At 42.4% G+C, this 21344-nt stretch overlaps 1 protein-coding gene across 8 annotated transcripts in view; it reads right to left on the bottom strand.

Annotated features, from left to right (window-relative positions):
* PUM2 (pumilio RNA binding family member 2) overlaps positions 1-8051 on the bottom strand; it is a 68433-nt gene extending 60382 nt beyond the window's left edge. For 6 of the 8 annotated variants that reach the window (XM_059469713.1, XM_059469715.1, XM_059469719.1 and 3 more), the window contains exon 1: positions 7650-7762. In XM_059469713.1, coding sequence (XP_059325696.1) covers positions 7650-7730 — 81 coding nt within the window. In that variant the 5' untranslated portion in view covers positions 7731-7762. Of the gene's footprint in view, positions 1-7202; positions 7338-7649; positions 7763-7911 lie in introns of those variants that run through there. The other 2 variants (XM_059469717.1, XM_059469718.1) reach the window with 2 other exon arrangements.
* Positions 8052-21344: the final 13293 nt, after the last annotated feature.

Here is a 21344-nt window from a genome sequence, read left to right as displayed (position 1 = left end):
TAATGTCCCTTCCAACCCAAACTACCCAGTGATTCTTTGAAGATCAGACATTACAAGATATTTATCTACTATATTTGCTTCTATTAGTTTTCTTTACATTTTTTCTTTAAATGCACAAAACCCTCTATTTTTAGTATTTTAACCTACACAGTCTGTGTAGTAGACACAGAACATAATCCTAGCTAAACTCCTTCCACTGTTTGCAAAAATACAGATTTTAGAAAACCCATTTCTTGGGTACATCTAACTCTATAGTTTTCAAAAACAAAACCCCCCAAAACAACAACAAAAACACCAAACAAACAACCCCCACAAAAAAAAACAAATCCAGAAAAACCAGAAACACCTCGAACAAAACAGTAACCTTCATCTTAACTAAATCCCAAAGAACACTGGTATACAGAATTCAAAAAATTGAAATGGAGAAGTCCCCTGATCTGTCCTTGATTTCTGCTGGTTTATATTGCTACTGAAGAAGGAGAGCAAATGAGGCAAAAAACGGCACAACAGTAAGATGATGATGACAGTAAGGTGAAAACTCCTATTCCCACATGGATAATGCACAGCAAAGAGCAGCTTCCCCTTCACCAAATCTTCATAACACACAGAACCAGTGAAGCACTTAAAAAATTAAGAGTAGCTCCTCTGCATCCCCCATTCAAGTTACCAGAAAACACATATGAGGTTCATGGCAGTCACCTGCAAGAGGCATCCAGAAGTATTTGGATGGACCTAACTGAACTAAAGAAAGTTTCTGATAAAGGCATGGCTCTGATCACCAGGGATGGAAAGCAGATGGCAGAAGGGAGATGCAACTGTTATTCAGCACTTACTTATCTGGGAATAATTTTACCTACACAACCTATCAGCCTTGAGAAATGCTAGTGAAAATCAGAACCATTACTTGTGCAACTTCCACTAGTGAGGAAAAACTCATCCTTTTCATTCTCACTAAGTGTATCCAAATGGACAAATAAAATATTGTCAAATTTTAGATTTACAAAACAGCTTTATGGTTTCTGCACAAGTAATAAAGAATGGGATACAGCATGAACAGGACATCAGGTAAAAGGTTTTCTATTTTGCTATGTAGGTCAATATAAGAGGAAGAAAGCAGTAAAAGGGAAAGCCAGAAACAAAACACCAAAAGAATCAAAGAATGAGAAAGAACAGATGAAGAAGAAGACTCAACAGGCATTCCTGCTTGTGAGGTCAGCAAATTTTGCTTATTTACATTTGCTCCAGTACTTACTACATTTTTTATGTACAGTCCCTAGGTACTTGGGAAGGTGTAAGAAGTTCCTTGTGGACCTAAACTGCGCCACGCTACCAGAATCCTGGGGGAGGAAGCAATTCCTACCTTTAAATCCAAACAAAAGTTTTTAAAAGAAACTTGGGAAGCTGTGTCAAACATTTGAGGGCAAAAGACTTAAAACTGGATTTTGTTTTTCTTCTTGGTTACCATATGCAAAAGGAGAGTTACATTTTATTTAATGTACTTAATTCTTATTTCTACTTAATTCTATTTCTACTTCACCTGAAAAAAACATTCTTATCTCTAAGTGTAACAACTAAGACTCAGTACTAAATGCATATTACTTCTCATAAAGCCTACCAGGAGAGAATGCCTTTTCAAACTGAACCAATTGCTTTGCATAAATTCAAAACTAATTATTTTATCATGTTCTGATAAAAAACAGGCACTCATACAAATATGATATGCTTATGCAAGTTAAAAAATGGTTCCAACTGAACATTTCAAAATTATTTTTATGCAGTTAAATGTATAACTGCTTTAGCAAAATGAATGGTAAGTTTTAGGTTGTATTATTACAGTATTGAAAAATCAGCTTAATTCACACATAGTGTTCTTAAAGATGTGGATTTGACACAAAACACAGCAACTGTTTCAATGAAAAACAAATCTACGACCTCTTGGATGACTTATATGAACCCCATCTCCTGTGGGCCAGCTGGGTTTGCCAGGCACAGCTGCCTCCAGCCTGCCGCTGGAAGAAATTCCAACTGTGGCATGGGGAACTGTTGCAGTGTGTTGTAAACTTCCTTCCCCAGGTGTGCCAATACCTCTCTTCCCCTTCCCCCCTCTCCCCCTGCTGGTCTGTCAATCAGGTTTAACATTCCAGCAAGGTGTCGTGTGGTTGGTCAAGTTCAAAGGATGCCCCTCAGGCCCAGGGGTCATTGGCCTGTCTGGGTGTCATCCCCCACTGAGACCCTGCCCCTCTCACCTGGTTGGTGGCTCACCTGTTCCCTCCCCTTCCCCTGTCCCTGAGCTTAAAAGGTGAATCAGACCATGCGGCGGGGATTCTGTTGGAGCTGTTCCCAAGATTCAGACCTCTGTAACCATGGAATAAACCTCTGGATATAACCCTCCAGCAGAATCCATCCTTTTTCTCTTCACCATCGCCTGAAGCCATTCCTCCTGAGGTAAACAGAGTTCCTAACAAGCCTGGACTTGTTCAGTGCCCAGCTGCAATCTCCAGCAAGCCAAGGTATCTCTGGGGTGATACACCGCAGTTGCTGCCTTTGGCCCAGCAGCGAGGGCCAGACTGGCCCAGGCACAATCCAACTGGTAATATTGGGATTCACATTCCAATAGGGAACCTTCACTGAGGGGTACCTGGGCACTGGAAGCAGCTGACACCAGAGTTACAGGGATGGTGTGAGGAGTGTTTCCACCTGAACTGGGCCCTGCTGTTACTGCAGCTACTGCTTCACGTGGGGCAACCCCTACTCCAGCCCCACTGGCTTCCACACCAACGCACCATTCCCCTCATCTCCAGCCAGGACACTTCATCCATGCCTAGCAGGACACAAAAAATGCTCATTCCACATAGGAAGCTAAAAAGAAAAACTTTTAATAACAAAAAAGGCCCTCCTACATATCTTTAAATATATAGCTCTAATAAATTAGGACTGGAAAAAAACAAAAGAAGTCCAAGCAATACAAGAACAATACTTATTGGGAAATATGTTTACTGATTTAAACTTTAAATCTTAAATGCCACTGCCAAACTATGACTCTACAAGAAAAAAAAGGCACCACAGAGGTTTTTACAAAATAGTATATTAAAATGGTACAGCTCCATACATTATAAATGCTAGCCCACGTATTTCCTTGCTAAAAAAATCAAAATACAATTTTCAATCACAAAGGCAGCAGTTTCTTTTACATTATTACTCATGATGTGTAAAACCACTAATTCTGTTATACTGCTATGTCTGATTCTATAATTAGGAGACTATGTATCAAAGTAGCACAGAAAGCTAACTTTTCTATGGGAACTACATCTCACTCTTACAGCACAGTCTCAATCGTTCTTTCAAATGTGTTAAGCCACACAGCATTCTAACATAGTAATTGACATTAAAGGTGTCTAACCCACACAACAGTACATGTGGGGGTCTTCACGAAACAAAGATTTCAGACTCAGATTAAAATTAAATTCAACAGCTCACTTGTGAAACATTTAAGACTTGTCTTAAAACAATTATAAATGACAGCAGCAAAACACTCTGGTATTGACAAAACCTTGTCAGGAAAAAGCACCTGTCCCTGCCTGAACACCCACACTTAATGATCTCCACATTCCTAATCTACCAGAACTGATGTATTATCAGCCTCTTGGTATCTGAATGGACATAAATAAAGCACAAAATACCACCTACAACCTCAGATAAGTACTTAAGGGAGAAAAAAAATTCAACTCTTAGAAATCTTATTTTTCATGCTAGAGGAAAATGGCAAGTCCAATTAAAATCTAACATATGTGGATAGATATTTAATCAGACTACAACACTTAGATCCCAAATATAGACAAAATAAACCAGTCCTTTAATCCCTCTACACAGTTCTACCTTATTCATGGAATCTTACAGACTACCAAATGTCACATCTTTAAGGAAAAATATAATATATAGACAGTTATATGGTAGTATTTTTTTTAGTCTTGAGCAATCTTGGTTTTGTGAGTAATGCAAGATATAAACCTACTTTGTCTTATCAGTACTGTTACAGTAGGTATTTGCTTATTGTCAAAATACTGTAGTAACAGAAGTTCTGCAACTTCTTCAGACTATGTGATTAACTCATCATTGTGCCATGCCAGAACTACAATTTAAGCAATATATATCATAGAGGAGACAAGCAGAAGATACTTGAAATATAGGAGTCAAGCTAGACTTCTTATTTTTAGATCAACTACACAAAGTCATTTCCAGCAAGTCTAGCTTTGTATTTAATCAATACACACATGTGAAGAGTTACAGAATTAATGCAGCTTTTAAAAACTCACTTCCTTTTTGAAGAGATTTATGACCTAATTCTACATAAAACTTCCTATCAGCCATGCAAAATGACTAGATGACTAGTTCAATCCATCACCCAAAATTCTTCCTAAAAAAACATGGATGAAATCTAAGAGCAAAGTTATGAACACATACATCTGACATGACTCCACTTACTTCCACCAGGATTTACATATTGAAAGCATTATATGGAAAGACAGACAACCAGATCTATTACCTGTAACTGAGACTTTTGCCAACACCTCTGTGAAGCAAGAGGCAACCTATCCTGGAGTTGTATGAAAAATTAAATTAAAAATAATCACAACTACAAAATGTAAACCAGACTATTTAATCCAAGGTACACAAATATTTGGTGTCAAAAAATAAGCCTGCCTAGAATGGCTGCAGATGTGTTTTTAGCAGAGCCTGCAGAGGACAGCAGATCATATCACCACTCAAGTTTAGTGCAAAGAGATGCATATACAAAGAACTGGCAAAAAAATCTAGTGTGGCTCATTACTGAGGTGCTTTTGCTATGGAGTTAGGCATTTTCTTCTTAACTCCTAAGATGGTTGTCATAACCTCCTCAGATGTATTTCTTCTACATACCCACAACTGCTCTTAAATAACCATGTTTAGAAAAAGTATCTGTTAAGCAATAATGAAATATAGTCTTTGGAGAAAAGTAGTCTTTATTTGTAAGCTAAACATTTCACATATCAGCTCTTGCCTACTATTCTAATAGCCACAGCAGGTACTCTGAGTGAGATCCAAACTAAATCTTGCTGTAAAGTTTCAGCATGCAAGCCACTGTATAAACTGTATATAACTTGTTTGAAATGACACTGAAGCAGCTAGAATTGAATTCTTTACATGTTTTGATGCAATTTGAAATGCTTTTCCACTATATGACGGTAAAGTGTCTCCAACTTCATTATTAGCAACACTACACAATTGGTATTATTTGTTACAGGAGCTTTTAAAGGAAAGATTTCTTTCCTCATTGGTAAGAGGCACTGGCTTATGTGCAATAAGCAAGACAACAGTTATGTTATGGGTGAGGAAATCCCAATTCAATGAGGCAAACATTTTCACTTGAATTACTCGAAGAGAAAGAAGACAGATAACTCTCTTACATGCCTACACTTTTGACAGACACAATGAGAAGCACTTACACATCATGTCTACTGTCTTATATTATCTCCTCTGTAGAGTTTCTATCAAACTTTGTAAAAAGAAAATTCAATGTATTAATCCTCATTTTACAGGAGATTCTCAACAAATAATTTAACATTCAAGAGAATTTAGGTTTCTTCTTAGTGCAACAGACAGCTGATTTTCATATAATTCCACATTAAAAAAAAAAAGCAGGAAGACATACAAGCAGGAATTCAAACCTTCTACTGGCTTACTTGCCTCTGTGTATAAAAACTTGGTCTAATAATTTGGGGATTTTGGAAACCAAGCAAAAGATGAAATTATCACGGAGAATGCTTCTACACACGCTGATTATTCAGAGCACACTCAAATATCACTAAATGAAGGAGAGGGGGCAATATCTAAAAGGGCAAGAGCTAGAAAGTGCTGTTTAAAAATCAGATCTAGTTCACATTTTCAGCAAGTTAATGTTCTGTCGACACACTTGCCCTAAACATGCACAACATCTGGCCCACCGAGAGCATTGCAGAGGAACACCCAAGGAAAACAGCCACATAGAGCCTTCAGTGTACTCCACAATCCACTGTGAGATTTAATATAAACTGTCATAACAAGAGGCATCTTCTCAAAAAAGGGGAGGCGAGCCCAGCTCTTTCAGCCTACTGCTTGCACCATTAGCTCAATCACGACAGCAGATACAATTACAATTGCCTCAGAGCTGTGCCAACATCCCTAACACAGAAGATTTTTTACTACAGAGTGACACTCCAGGAAAAAAATAAAAACAAACCATTGTTATTAATGCAGAAAAAAGAGTATTCAAATAACATGACTTTCCTATGTACAACATCCACATAATAAACTGCAGAATGTGCATTATCAAGCAGTTTCTCACATGCATTTGCCTACTAACCATTCTGCTGGGCCAAATTCCAAATTTTCAACTCTGAACACTTCAGAAAACTGTCAGGTGATTTGGTGTCATTTCCACCCATATAACCCAAACTACACCACCACTAAATTAGCATTTCCCTTTTAATGCGAGTTTCCTTCTCCCACTTCCCTAGCATATTTATACTTGTGTTGACACAGAGTTGTTGAGCAAATCAGGCAACATTTCCCTCAGCTTCTCAACAAAACTGCGACTGTTGTTAACATCTGGTTCTAAATCTAGACGTCACTAAATATAACACAAAACCATGCTTTATGTGTAAAAACGGTAACATGGCATAGTTATTATATTTCAAATGCATTCATATCCCACATACCTGAAGAGCTACACCACCAGCTCACTAAAACTATGAAGGCCTGACCTCTCAGTGGAGATGCAACAAAGAGAAAGTAAAATAAACCTCAAAGTATTTTGTTAACAGGCAGCATATATAGGGAATATTAGGCGAATTAAGAGTTTTACTGATTCACATTGCTCATACACATCCAATTGCTCAGAAAAAAGCATCCCGAAATCAGGTGATAAGAACCTCTTTATCACATCTCAAACACGCTGCACATTTTGGTATTAAGCCATCTTGCTACAAACTGTAAACGAGAAGAATATAAACCGTCCCAAAATATTTTCTCTCAAAGAAATAAGGATCTGACCTTAGAAAATACACGAAGAAAACAATGCCAAAACAAAACCCAAAAAATCTTTGCACAATAACTGCCACGGAGATTAACCCCAAACTGTTCGCTGTACGCACGGTCCACTCAGGACAGGAGGCATTTTCCTTAACTTTTTGTTTTTGTGGTCTGCACGGGCAGGTTTGAAGCAGAATCAAACCCTAGCGCTTCATTGTGTGCCACCAGCTACCAAAGGCATTCGGCCTTCTCGCTGCTCTCTCAGGAAGCGGTTACTATCTTTAAGAGCACTAAAAAAATAATACAAGTTTTTCGTACGTTCGAACAAAGCCCGTGTGATCCCAGCCACGCAATGGCCCGTGGGGTCCGAGCGCCGCCCCCGTCTCCGCTCCCCCCCGAGCCGCAGCCCATTGTAGCCCCGGTGCTGCGTCCGCCCCCGTCTGCCCCGGGCCCCCGAGGCTCCCCCGGGCACCACCGCGGCCCCGCACACCCCGCCGGGCCGGAGTCGGCCCCCCCCCCGAGCCCCTCCGAGCGCACAATGCCGCCCCTCCCTCGCCCGCTCCCCCGGCGCCACCGCCCCTCACGGCGCTCGCTGTCCCCACCTCGGCGCCGCTCCCGGGCGGACACAAAGGCGGCGAGGCCGCCGCGCAGGCCCCGCGCCGCCCGGTGACCTGCCACAACATGGCCCCCTCCCTCCTCCTCCTCCTCCTCCTCCTCCTCCTCCTCCTCCCCCTCCCCTCCCCTCCCTCTCCCCTCCCTCGGCGCGCAGCCGAGCCCGCAGACAAAAGGGGGCTGGAGGAAGGGGGGCCCGCCCGCCCGCCTGCGGCCTTCCCAGCGCGGCGCCGGCCCCCCGGGGATACTCACGGGCTGGCTGGCGGCGATGGACCCGGAGCGGCCGCTGGGACACGCCTGCCCGCCCGCCGGCCCCTTCCTCCTCCTCCTGCCGCTCCCGCTGGGCGCCGCTCCTTCCTGCCTCCCCTCCCGCCCGCCCGAGGCTCACAACAACATGGCGCGGAGGGACAGGGACAGCGAGAGCGCGGCTGAACCTCCCCGGCCGCTCCCCCCGGCCGCCGCCGCCGCTCGGCCCCGCCGCCCCTGCCCGCCCCGGCCCCGCCGCGCCTGCGCGCCCCGGCCCGGCCCGCGGGGAGGCGGAGGGAGGAGGCGGTGGCCCCCGGCCCCTTCCGCCGCGCATGCGCCGCCTGCCGCCCCTCAGCGCGGGCACCGCGGCAGGGGAATGTCCCCGTCCCTGCCCTTCCCGCCGGCAGACTGCGTTCGTGTCCGGCTCTGTGTGCTTGTGCTCACTCTCACTTACTGTGCCCACCTCTGGGATCCTCAGTGCAAGAAAGACAAGGAACTAATGGAGAGGGTCCAGCGGAGGCCACAAAGATGATGTGGGGTCAGGAGCATCTCCCGTATGAGAAGACACTGTGGGAGCTGGGCCTGTTCAGTCATGAAAGAACAGAGGGGAATCTCATTAATGCATATAAATATGTCAAAGGCGGGTGCTCAGAATCATAGAATTTGCTGAGTTTGAAGGCACCCATCAGGATCAAGAAGTCCAACTCCTGGCCCTGCATAGGATGACATTCCAAGAGTCACACCATGTGCCTCAAAATGTTGTCCAAGTGCTTCTTGAACTCTCTTAGGCTTGGTGCTGTGACCACTCTCCCGGGGAGCCTGTTCCAGTGTCCAGCCAACCTCTGGGTGAAAAACCTTTTCCTGATATGTAACCTAAACATCCCCTGACTCAGCTTCGAGCCACTCCCTTGGATCCTGTCCCTGGTCACCAGAGAGGAGACATTGCTGCTTGCCTCTCCACTTCCCCTCATGTTGAAGACTGAAATGAAGTCTTGCCTCAGTCTCCTCCAGCATGAAGTGCCTGGCTGGTGCCAGACTCTAAGGGGTGCCCAGTGACAGGAGCAGTGGCATTGAACTAAAACACAAGAAGTTCACCTCAACAGGAGGAAGAACTTTACATTGAGAGTGGCAGAGCACTGGAAAAGGCTCCCCAGGGAGGCCATGAAATCTTAATCTCTGGAGACATTCTGTGACCCTGCCTTGGCAGGGCCTGCACTAGATGATCTCCAGAGGTCCCTTACAACCCTAACAGTTCTGTGATCCTGTGATTTAGGCCTTTCAGGAAGTGTGACAGTGGGAGGTGGTGCCCACCTGAGGGCCTGGGAGACAAAGGAGAGGTGAGCCCTGTTTGAGGGGTCCCCAGTGGCCCCTGGTGACTCCTGAGGTCCCCACACCACCCATGGGATGTGTGTTTGCATGTGTGTGTTACACCAAACAAAAATGCATCTCAGCAGTTACTAATTTATTAACTGCTGTGCTAATAGTAATTGTGTGGTGATTTTGGGCAAAGAGCCAATTATTCTTTTCTCATGAGAGTGTTAAAGATGGCATCACTGGTACAGCAGGGAGGTGCTGTTGGTAAATACAGTTCTGGTGCTGGTAGGCATTGCCAGCACTGCATGTTCATAACCTCAATCATGATGAGCATAAATTCTGCATATTCAACAGCCCCTAGAAATCAGAGGGATCTCTGCATGTCAGTGACATTTTAAAACCTGCATTTCACAAGAAAATCCCCTATTTTGCCTTTTTAGCCATTCTTCAAGAGCCTGGTTACAGAATGCTCCATTGCAGCAAACAGTGACAGATACCATCCCCTGATCAAACCTTCAGACCAAACGTGGCTCTGGGTGCCGTGGGCACTGCACCGCCGCTGCTGCTGACCCACCCCTGGCTGTGCGGGCAGGGCGGAGCCAGGCCGGGCTGTCGCAGGGACTCCAGGCCCCGAGCGGGGCTGCAGGAATAGCACCTGAACTGGTGCTACTGCTGGCACAGCAGTTGTGTGGATGAGATGTCTGTGACTACCAACTGTGTTCTTAAAAATAGAGATGTCTCAAAGGAGAAAATCCTCACTGTTTTCAGTATTTATAGACATGGTTAAGAACATAAAAGTTCCCAGCTCCTGATAAAGATAGAAACATTTCTGCAAGAAATGAAAATGATTTCTTGAGTCTAATACTAGTCAGCTAAATGCTCGGATGTCTGCAGCCTGCTGCCACTCACGTGGCTAATCTCTGTGATCCCCAATGTCCCATCCCACTGCCACCTGGGGCTGTCTCCAGGGAGGCTGCAGGGCTGGAAAGCCAATTCCTGTGCTTACTGAGGAGAGAAGGCCTCTAAGTCACAGCCTCCAAGCCACCCCTTCCCTTCATGCAGACCAGCTGGGACTGAAGGAAACCCTGTTATGCTCTTGGCATCTTGAACACTTACAGCAGCTGGTCTACATTATACCAGCTCTCCAGCTCTTACCCTTCTGGGGACCCTGTTTGTCCTCAATAATTATAATCAGTGTTTATGTAACGCATCAAATCTTCACAAAGAACTCAACATGCATTTGAAAAGCATAAGCTTGAATGATTTCCACATCAGTGGGCTTCTCAGTGTGCTTTTTCTCAGAAAAACCCAACCTGATCATGAAACAGAAAAATGTTTAAGTGCAATCAGTTTGGGATTTGATCTGATAAATACAATTATTTGATTATTTTCTAAAGTATCTTTTTTTAAAAAAAGAATAAAACAATTCGACCACGACACATCTCACAATTTGATAGTGGCACTAAAGTTTTTGACTCATGATAAAATAGTTCAATAAATGCCTTTCTCTCTTACCTTTGTTCTGAGTGGAAACTTTAAAAACACTTAATGCTTTAGATAGTTTTACTTGATCTCAGTCCATTACAAAATGTTTTTCGTAGCTATTCCTCTTGCTAAGGATGTATTCACAGCTGTCTGGGCTCTGCTTACACTCCAGACGTTTCAGATAAACTCCTCCAACACAGTAATGCTAAGTTTCTATGAATAAGTATCCTTAATGAAAAATACTAAAAAGGTACACAGTCTACAGTTTAAGACAGTAGCCAAGGATATAGAAAGCCTGGATGCCATTGCCTTCCTCCAGAGTCTTCCTCTGACATCCTGGGTAAGGCACTTAACTGAGGGGCACTCACAGAAACTGAAAGCTGCAGCTCGAACCACCCCTGCTCAGCTAGTGCCTAATCATGAAGAGGTCTACATTCTCTAACTTCAGGACCTAAAACTCTGGACATAAACAGAATTTATCGTGCTGTGCCATGACATTTATGTCCCCCAGCAGTTTTGACAAACGGCGCTGTTGGATCTATCAGAGTAGCAAATATTTAACCTGCATTAATTAAAACAAAGGTATTCTGCCATGAAAATGAAACAACTAGGTGTGGCAGACCCTCTCAAAGCATCTCCACAAAAAATGCAGCTTGCACTCTTTTAAAACAGAGTTTGTGACATCCTTCACTCCCAGGATGGGGGGAGCACCCAGATTTGATTCCTTTGCTCAAGATTTACTGGCATTACTTCCTTGGAAAGAGTCCCCAGATCAGCAGCCTACTTTGGCTGCCCTCTGCTGCAGCTGGTCTGTTCTGCAGGAAAGCAGTCCATATCTTCATCTCAGATCTTCTGCTTGCTGGCCTTGCAGTCAGAGAAGCATCGAGTTGTTTGGGTTGGAAGGGATTTAATGACCCTCTAGTCCAAACCCCAAGTCTAACTATCCCCTGACTAATCCCCAGTCTGGCTGTCATCCTACATCTTAAGAGGAGCAGTCATGGATGATTGAACCTTTGAGTTCTGTGAAACAGCAGCTGCAGTTAACTACCTACACCTTCCCTGAGGGACAGCCCTGCAGCTCAGGAGCCACTGGAGCTGTGTGTCCAAGTTCCAGAGCAGGGCCTTGGAATGGTGCTTTATATCCTTAGCATGTCCCTTGTGAGCTACATCTTGATAAAGTAGGATGATCTGGATGTATGTTTCATGCATTTGCAGGAGCAGATCCCATCCTGAAGTTAACTTTCCCACATCACAACTGCATACCAAATCTAGGCACCCAATGCATTGGGTTCTGCATTCTATTTTGTCAAGAGACTTAATTAATAAAATCAATGAGTCTGAAATGCTGCAGTCACTAGACATGCTGCTAGATGCATTGCTGTAGGAATTAGTTTGTATTTCATGTTTTAGTCTGGCAGTGACCATAATACATAGGCAGATTTACTGCAGTAAGAACTCTGTCCCAGTGAGCCAAGGCTCCCCCTTGGGTAATCTGTAGCCAGAGCCTCAGAGAAACAGGCTTAGGAGCTGCAGACTCTTTTCACAGTGAGACTTTCCCATTCCTGCATGGTTTTGCCCCACCATTGCTTCACAAGCACAGCCTTTCCCTGCCACAGCCATTTATGTGCTAAGTCAGGGCTGAGCTTCTGTTCTATTGCTACTGACCACTAACCTGTCCAGCCTCTGCTCAGCCTCAAGTTCTGCAGCTTCTCCTTGTACTGATACTGTTGTCTGAGTTCCCTCTATCTTCACAGCCTGTCTCAACCCTCTCTTCTGATATGGAAACATTTGACCCACTTTATGCAATTGCATCCATTGTCTAGTTTTAATGTTTAAAAACTACACATTTTAAGCTTTTAATCCCATATGTGGGAAGAACACTTCTGAGTTACTTATCCTTCAAATTTCCCATTTAACACAAAAACTGGTACAAAAAGGCCTTCCCCTAGTATTATTCCCATAAACTCATTTGACAACAGCCAGCCTCTGAGTATGCTGAAAAGGCCAGTCTGCTCTATTCCTTAAAATTGTGGTATTATTTCCATTTGTTTTCCCCTACCTGTATGCGCACCTGTAAATTTTTTCAAGGAAGGCCACATGATCTGTTTTTTTATGGACTAGACAGCAACTGACATAACATACTAAGCTAGTGCACATTAGTTTAGCAGCTACAGAAAATTCACAATTGTATTATAGTAAATTTTGTCACAAATCCCATTTTTGAATGACTCATTACTATACTACTGTTCTAAAATGCTGGCTTGCCATTCTATTGCACACATGGCCATTGCTCCTGTAGACATTATTAGCAAGATAATAATTCTGCAAGAACAAGAACAAGATATTTAAAAGAGATGCATTAGAGAAGGTGTCAGTGAGTGGCGTGCACAGCCCTGCAGCACAGATCATCATGAACTTGTCCCAAGAATGAAAAGTCTCTCCTGGAAATGCTTTGCTAAGTAAGTCTATGCTATAATGGTGGAGGAGACTTGTTTCTCTTGAAGGATGGCTTTGGTCTCCAAGTCATTCATCCCCTCATAATTGGCTGAGGTCTGAACAAACTTCATAAACATACCTCAGAGTCACAGCCACCAGAGACTGCTACTGTAACACAACAAGAGTCATTAATGGCATCACCTCATGTACATTAATGAATGTCAATAGGTGTGGAGAGCAAAGCCAGAAATAATGCCAGCTAGTTTTTTTATTGACATTCTCTTCATTCACAACAGAGTGGCATCAATGCTTATCTTTAAAGGAAGAGCCTACGTGTCTCAATGAAAGTATATTTTTCTTTCCAGTGGAGAATTAAATTACAGGAACTCTCCATGATAGAAGCAGTCTGTGGCTCTTAGAGCTGAAGATTGAATATGATAGTACAAAGAATGAAACCTCAGAGCTGGGCATCAAATTAATTGTCACTCATTTAATATATTAAGTAGTAATGAGTAAACATTGTAATTTCTAAAAGGGGGAGAAAAGTTCAAAGAAATATCCGAAGCAATGGAAGCAAGCACAAGAACTCTGAGTAATAGGGAGGGTTTTTTTTGTTGCACACTTAGGATGACATAATTCAGCCATATCAGAGCAAGGAAGAGTGGGAAGAATGCATTTTTTTTTCTCTCCTAGGGAAATACATTTTAAGAACCCTAAGAGCATATCCACAAATTTGGATTTTTTTGCATCAAGTTTCTCTAACTTATCTTGCATGAGCTAGAGCTTCTCTGTATCTTCAAAAATGCGAAGCTGTAGTGCAAAGGATAAACTAGAAGAAAGATCTGCAACAGTACTTTGACTTACATAATTTCATGTCTTAGGTTCATTTACACCCTTCTACCTCTTGCCATATCAAATACTGATTCTCCCAATTGCCAAAGGTTTTTCTGACAGGGCTCTGAACCAGCAGCCTTGACACCAAGTGGACTTTGCTTAGGGTAACATTTGGACATCTGCAGTCATCTCTGCTCTTCTGGTGTAATCGCTAGGCTATAATTTTTTCTTCTATCTTAACTGCACCTGAAGCTCACAAGAATTTCCTGTTCTTATACAGTGTCAAGGGGGCCCAACCACAAGCAACAAGATGACTGGACACGTCATTTAAATACCAAACTGGAGCACAGATGTATCAGCTAAGAGCTAGTTCAGACCTCTGTTCTGACTCATCATTATAGCATGAAGACATACCCACTGGTTCCCATTTCCACACAGAGAACCCAAACCTCCTTCTGTGCCAAACGTGCCTTCAGAGCAGCAAGGCACAGCACAGTGAGTATAGAATGCCAGACACAGACTGAGGAAGGGAAATTCCATCTTGCTTCCTGAGCATGAACAAATGGTTGAGCACTGTAATACTGAAAAGTAGGTGCCAATGTTATGCACATATTACATAAATAATAACAGTGTTTTCATACCTCTGTGGGCTTACCTTTAATTATATCTGCAGGTTTTACAGACTTCTAAAGTACTTCTCTTGTTTCTGATGCACCCTTCGTCCTAGGCAGTTAGTCAAATACAGAACAAAATTTGAAATTCATTGAGCTGAAACAATGTGTTTTTAAATATTACAAAATTCAAGTTCTTTTTGTGAGTCAGCTCTCCCTCTTGTAGCACAGGACCCTTGTCTTCAGCTAATCTATTATCAGGGCCCAACAGCTGTTTGTGCATCTGCACCCCCAGTCCTGGGGTGGGGACCCAAGGGTGAGCCAGCATCTGGAGCAGAAAATGGAAAAGGCAGGGTGAGAGGGAAGAGAAATGCTTTGTTTTCCTGTGGGAGCTGCTGGGGAAGGACTCCACCACCCAGCCAGCTGTACCTTTGCTGTCTCTGTGACACCTGGAAGGAAAAGCTCTGCAAGTGGGAAGCAGAGATTAGCACTTCATCAAATGGGAATAATCAATTCCCATTTCCCCGGCACAGGAAAGGCACAGGAAAAGTAGGCATGGACCACACCCTGCAGCTTGCTTTGCCTACTGGCTTGAGCTGGCTCCAGACAGAAATCCAGTTTGTCTGGAAAACTTCTTCCCTTGTAATACATCCTGTTAGTGGATTGCAAATCAGGAAGTTTTCATGTGTAAATAAGAGGTGCCTTTCCACTCATTTTGGCTAAGGACTAAGAATTAGAGGACATCATCTGTAGATGCATCCAATTTTCATTCAAGAGAACAATGCTACTTAAGAGTGATTCCTGTACATCCATGTTACATCATGCTGACTGCATCATTGACAAGGGCGATTAAGGAGCTATGATCTCTAGGCCAGGAAGAGTTCTCCAAACCGTTTAGCACAGTTCTTTCCTTCATAAGATCTCAAGTGAAAATTTACCAAGTGGAATGAAAACCTGGTTCCCATCTCCCACACATACTTCCCCTGGAAGGCCAAGAAAAGATGCTTAATCCATTTCATCCTCCCTTTTATTTATATATATTTTTAGCTTTAACCAAAGCATACAGATGGGAGGAATTAGTCTCAACACATCACTATCTTCCCAAGATCATTAGTTCGTCTGTTGGTAAAAATGCACAAGATGAAGCATTAGTTGGAAAAATACACGTTTGTTGCAACTTCACAAAGCAGCAGCCAGAGATACTAAAGAGTGCCATAACTTACTTGACTTTTCCAGGCAAACATTGGTTTTCCCTTTATATTTGACAGTCTAAGTGATGTTTTAGTTAAACAGCATTAAAATTACCCCCTTGTCCTAGGTCTTTGAGAAGCTAGGCAGTTACTGGACACTGGCTGAGCCCCCTTGACCCTGACTAAGCTCATCCCAGGAGATAACTTCACAGGGCTGAAAGCATGGCTGGCCCAGAGCCCATCATACAGCTTATAGCCACTCCACAAAGAAAGTGTTTTGGGCATGTAGGGGCAAACCCTGGCCTCATGCTGGCCCTGACTGCGAGCTGAAGCACATCCCACCCCTGTGTGGGGGGAGAGCAGTGCAAGGGTGATCTGCCTCACACGTGTTGACAGCAGCAGTGCCAGGCAGGGATAAGCCACCCAGCCCCACCCTGCACTCCCAACTCTGGCCCAGGGAAAGCAAACAGGTGGAGGCAACTCACAAAACTTTCACCAGTGCTGCAACCTACCTTACCCTATTTTTCTTCCTGGCTGTTGTTCTCCATGTGCTTTCCCTACTAGTCTCCTAGTAGTAGGGCAGGTCCTCTGCTGTGCCACACTACCAAAGCTGGTGCTTCCCTCACTTTTGTGATTAAGAAGAAGAAAAGAGGCAGGTGGGCAAACCCCCTTCAGTCTTCGGGGTTATTGGGAAGATGTGACAGCAGTGGGGCAGGCTGGGGAAGGGAGCTGCCTTCTGTGTGCCCTAAATGTCACTTCTGATCCCAAAAATAAAGATCAGTTTTCATGAAGATTTTAAGGAACTCAGTTTAGTACCTGCAGTTACTATATCCCCTTTTCACCTGAGGAAAACTGGAATTATTTGGGTCAATGTAATTATGATGTTTCTCACAAAAATTTTACAGAGAAAACAATTTTATTATAGAATGCTACCTAACAGAATGAATATAGATTAACAGGTTAAGATCTAAACATGTGTTGCAAAAGTTTATCCTAAAAATAATAAAACTATCTTGTGTTAGTGAAGGTATTATTGTGCATCTACTTAGAAATGTAGGAATGCATTTCAGTGATTAAATAGAATTTTGGCATGTTTAAGTTCTATTTTTAAACTTGTTTCCTAAAAAGTTTTCATGAAAATGTTTATTTGTATTCTGGTAATGATAGCATTCATTTGATAAAGACTTTGTGTAGGACAAGATAATCTAATCTTGAATTAAGCTTAATAAATAAATTAAACTTAATTCCAACATTTAAAAGGCATTCTTAAGAGTACAAACTAATGCAAATAAATTATTAAGGCTAAATTGCTAGGAAAAGAAAACAGGACAGATTGTGTGTGTGTATACAACAACACACACACACACACACACACACACACACATATATTGTGTGTGTATATATATATATATAGCTATAAACCCAGGAAATACAGAAGGAAGAAATTAGTATATTTTTCTTCAGTTGCTGAAAGAAAAAGTATCAATAGCCCTTGACAGATTATCTCGACCTGTGCAAGCAGCAGTGGGATCAGTACTTTTCCCAAGTTGTAATTATTTCTTTTCAGCTGTGGTTCTCATTTCATCAGTGTTTCATCTTACTCCACCAGTATCTTCTAGAGCAGCTATTGTCACAGAATCATTAAGGCTGGACCTCCAAGACCATCAAGTCCAACCTTTGACCAAACACCACCAGGCCACCTAAACCCTAGCACTAAGTGCCACAACCAGTTGTTTCTTAGTCACCACCAGGGATGGTGACTCCACCACTTCCCTCTGCAGCCCATTCCAATGCTTAACTACATGTTCAAAAAGGTGAAAAAATTCTTCATGATAACCAGTGTTGACTTTCTTTGATGCAGCTGTGGCCATTTCCTCTCATCCTCAACACTCTTTATTATCTTTCACAGTGGTGGCTAGATTGAGTTCTAGCTGAGCTTTCACCTTCCTGATTTTCTCTCTACATGACCCAATGACATTCTTGTATTCTTTCTATTCTTTCTGAGTTGCCTGCCCCTTCTTCCAAAGGTCATAAACTCTCTCTCTCTCTCTCTTTTTTTTTTTTTTTTTTTTTACCTGAGTTTCAGCAAAACCTCCCTATTCAGTCAGGCTGGTTTTCTTTCCCACTGACTCATCTTTTGGCACATAGGGACAGCTTGCTCCTGAGCTTTTGAGATTTCCTTCTACCTGAATCCCATTGTTTTTAAGGAGTTCAGTATGACACTAGCAGCTTCCTCTTGAACATATAATATTCAGTGCCTAATTGGAAACATGAGATACCAAATAAATTTTAAGAAAGAATATCTATAAAACAAAAGCAAGCCTTTCAAAGTTTAATAGCTGCAGAGCCAGAATATCCTGAGCCCTTGCTTGGCAGGAGCAGGGAGGCTCAAGCTCAGCTGCAGGCTGTTTGCAGACCCAGACAGGGAGCACTAACTCAGCTCATGGTAAATTATTTGGTTTAAGGTTCACTCTTAACCCCCCAACTTCAGATCTGCTGTTGTAACATGACAGGGAAAGGCAGTTACTCTAAATACAAACAAGCTCAGTTTTAGTGATGATTCCTGTTGTGAGCCCTAGGGCTATCCTGCATCCTCAGAAATGTCATTTCTACCCCACCACCGTACTCCCAGTAGCCCAAGCTGTGTTTTTGTTTTGCTAGCTGCAGCTCACATTGGCATTTTTAAAATCCCAGCCAGAGCTCTGCTGCACAAGGAGCCCTGTTTTTACGCCAGAGGCACTGTTGCCTTGGGGGCAGCCACACACTGCTGGCCCCTGGGCACATCATGAAAGAAGCTGGTGGGTCCAGGCCAACTCCACAGGGATGGAGGCCCAAAGCTGCACTCTTTCAAGGCTCAGATGTGAGAAGAGCCAGGATGCACTGGGGATGTAGAGCATTAGAGTCAAACCCATGGAGCACCTGTTCCCCAGGCAGATGCTTCTCAATGCATCCTCTTTCCTTTGTCTGTTTTCACACAGGATATCTGGGGTGTGTTGTCTGTCTGCCCCAATTTTTCTTCTGGGCTTGAGATGTATTTCAGAACTCCACTTTCCTGGCCTTTATTTCCTCTCTGTTTTCAGTCAGGCATCCCTACTTATATGGCAAGCACAGGCATCAAGATCTGCCTGCAACTGCAGTTCAAATCTTGCATTTTGGAGGTGAGAGTATTCAAGCTGAATTTGTGGGTTTCCATGTTCTTAAGTAAAGAAGGCCATCAAACCCACATTTTATGCCCTGAATTAATTCTCTAACCATTAGTACCTCTCATCCAACTTGATGTTTGTTGTTTGGTGTTTTTTTCTTAATTAAAAAAGAAAAAATCTTGATCTCTGCACAAATTTATTAGTATTGGTGTCTACCTCCACAGAAAGTTATGGGTGATGGTTTTGGCCACTCCACTCTCAGATTACAGGTTATTTTTAATCCCATCTAGAGATTTGTAACTCTTTTCCAAGCGTGGGACAGGGAAACCAAGCCCATAACTGTGTTCCAAATATCACTCCTGGGACCTAAAATTAAATATTGCAAAATATTTGTCCACATGTTTTGCCTAGTTTTTACCACTGACATTGACCTTTACTTTAAATTAGTCCTCATAGTTACTCCTGAGACAAAAAAAACCCCATAAAGACATTAAGGAGACTGTTCATTCCCAGCTCGAATATAGCCTATTTGTGCTGTCTTAATGTTGAAGAAGTAATATGTACAGTGGGCTTTCTTTACAGGCAGGAATGCGAAATACCAAACCCAAATGCGGACTGAGCCATGCTGCATTATTGCTCGGGACCAGTAGATGGCAACCACCCCTTGCAGTGTCAAAGGTAAGTGAGAATTGTTCAGGTAGGCGATGTATTAGGCGACAGCTTGAGCAGCAAAGCTCTGCTGCTCCACACGAGGAGAAGGCAGAACTTGTATTTTTTACTCCTTCTTATACCTCTCCCTTTGGGAAGGGAGCAGTGAGTTGTCCTTTTCCATACTCAGTTTTGACAAATTATAATTGTGACAATTCATTTGAGTAAACTATCTGAGGCTGCTCCTTGCTGCTAATATCAGTCAAAAAAAGAACAAGACAATGGAAAAAAAAAAAGTCCAAAGCATTAGACTGCATTTATTAGACTACCTTAGCTTCCACAGGAATAGCCTCAAGTTCTTATCATTATTAATTAGATTCCTTATTACTTTAGGTGGAAGCAGTTAGAACTCAGTAACAATGAATCTGGGATTGGAAATAGACTTCCCTCTAGGAATTGACTGAGGCTATTGACATACCAGTTAATTAATTCTCATTATATGAGAGGCCTTACGGAATTTTTTTTTACATGATCAAGTTGGAAGACATTCTATTTTTTTTCCCCTACAACATTAGATTAAAAGTTATTCATTTCCAGGAGCAAGAACACTAAAGGTTTGAAAAAATCCCCTCCAAGAACCTTGCATTTACACTTCAGAACAGAAGTTCCTTCATTAAAACAGGAGAAGAGTTAGAGAAATACAAGGATAACTTTACTAGAAGGACACTTAACTAGCGGTAGTCATATGAAATTTTCCTTTAGCGTTGTTTTAACCATATTTTGTGCCTTTGTTTTCAGTAAGGATTGGTATACATGTGTTGATGCGCACAGGAGTGTCAGTAGTGCAGGGAAAAAAACCTAGACCTTTGAACCCCTAAAGGATTCCTGCATTGCCTTACAGTGTAATTTGTAATTTAAAGAAGAATACACTACAAATAGCTAAACCAGACAAGAAGAGCACTGTCACTTAGCAAAAACAAACCAAAATACTCTGCATTACTGGGATGCCTCCCTCCAAGTTCTCAACCACTTTGCAAACCATTAACTTGAAATGTGTTAATTTGCACCCTTGCAGTACAAGGTGTATGTTTATTCTCAGAACTCACACCTTTGCTGGGAAAGCTTAAAAAACCTACTTGACAGATAAAGTATAAGCTTTCACTTTTGTTGCAGCTACCCCTTGATCAGCTGTGAATTTCTATAAGGGACTTTGAAATTAGGAGAAAACCAGCTGGTATCCATTTCCTAGTTAATACTAGAGAGGTGATGTAGGAATAGCTCCTGAAATCCTTTACGAAACCCAGCAAACTTTTTTCATTGTTTCCTTAATCTAATAATAACATTTGTACTCTAAACCCCTATACTTTTTAATGAGATTTGAGAGCTTTTTTTCTTCTTTAGAGAACTTAAAGTCCTTGAACCTGATTATAAAATTTGAGCACCTTTATTTGCCTTAGCATGAAAAACTGTATGAGTTGTATCTGTTGCTTTTGTTGTGGACCCATGAGTTTTATTAAGGGTCCAGGAGTTACCCTGGACTCTTCTTGCAGAGAATTGCAAAGCTAGTTAGAATTTTTTTTTTTTTTTTTTTTTTTTTTTTTGCAAAAAGGCAAAGAAAGAGAAGTCTAAATTATTTAGAAGAAATTTTTAGAGAAACAATATAAATACTGCTCTGTTTATAGTCATGCTTTTTTTAGCTCAAATATTTGAGAACAGATAGTTTTAAAGATTCAAGATCTGTGGTTGCTGTGAAGGGCAGAGAAAGGTGTCACTGCTGG

Source organism: Ammospiza nelsoni, chromosome 3 (assembly GCF_027579445.1).
Source record: "Ammospiza nelsoni isolate bAmmNel1 chromosome 3, bAmmNel1.pri, whole genome shotgun sequence".
NCBI classification, from domain to species: Eukaryota; Metazoa; Chordata; class Aves; order Passeriformes; family Passerellidae; genus Ammospiza; species Ammospiza nelsoni.
The sequence above is the reverse complement of the archived record's forward strand: the minus strand, read 5'-3'. Positions and strand labels throughout refer to the sequence as shown.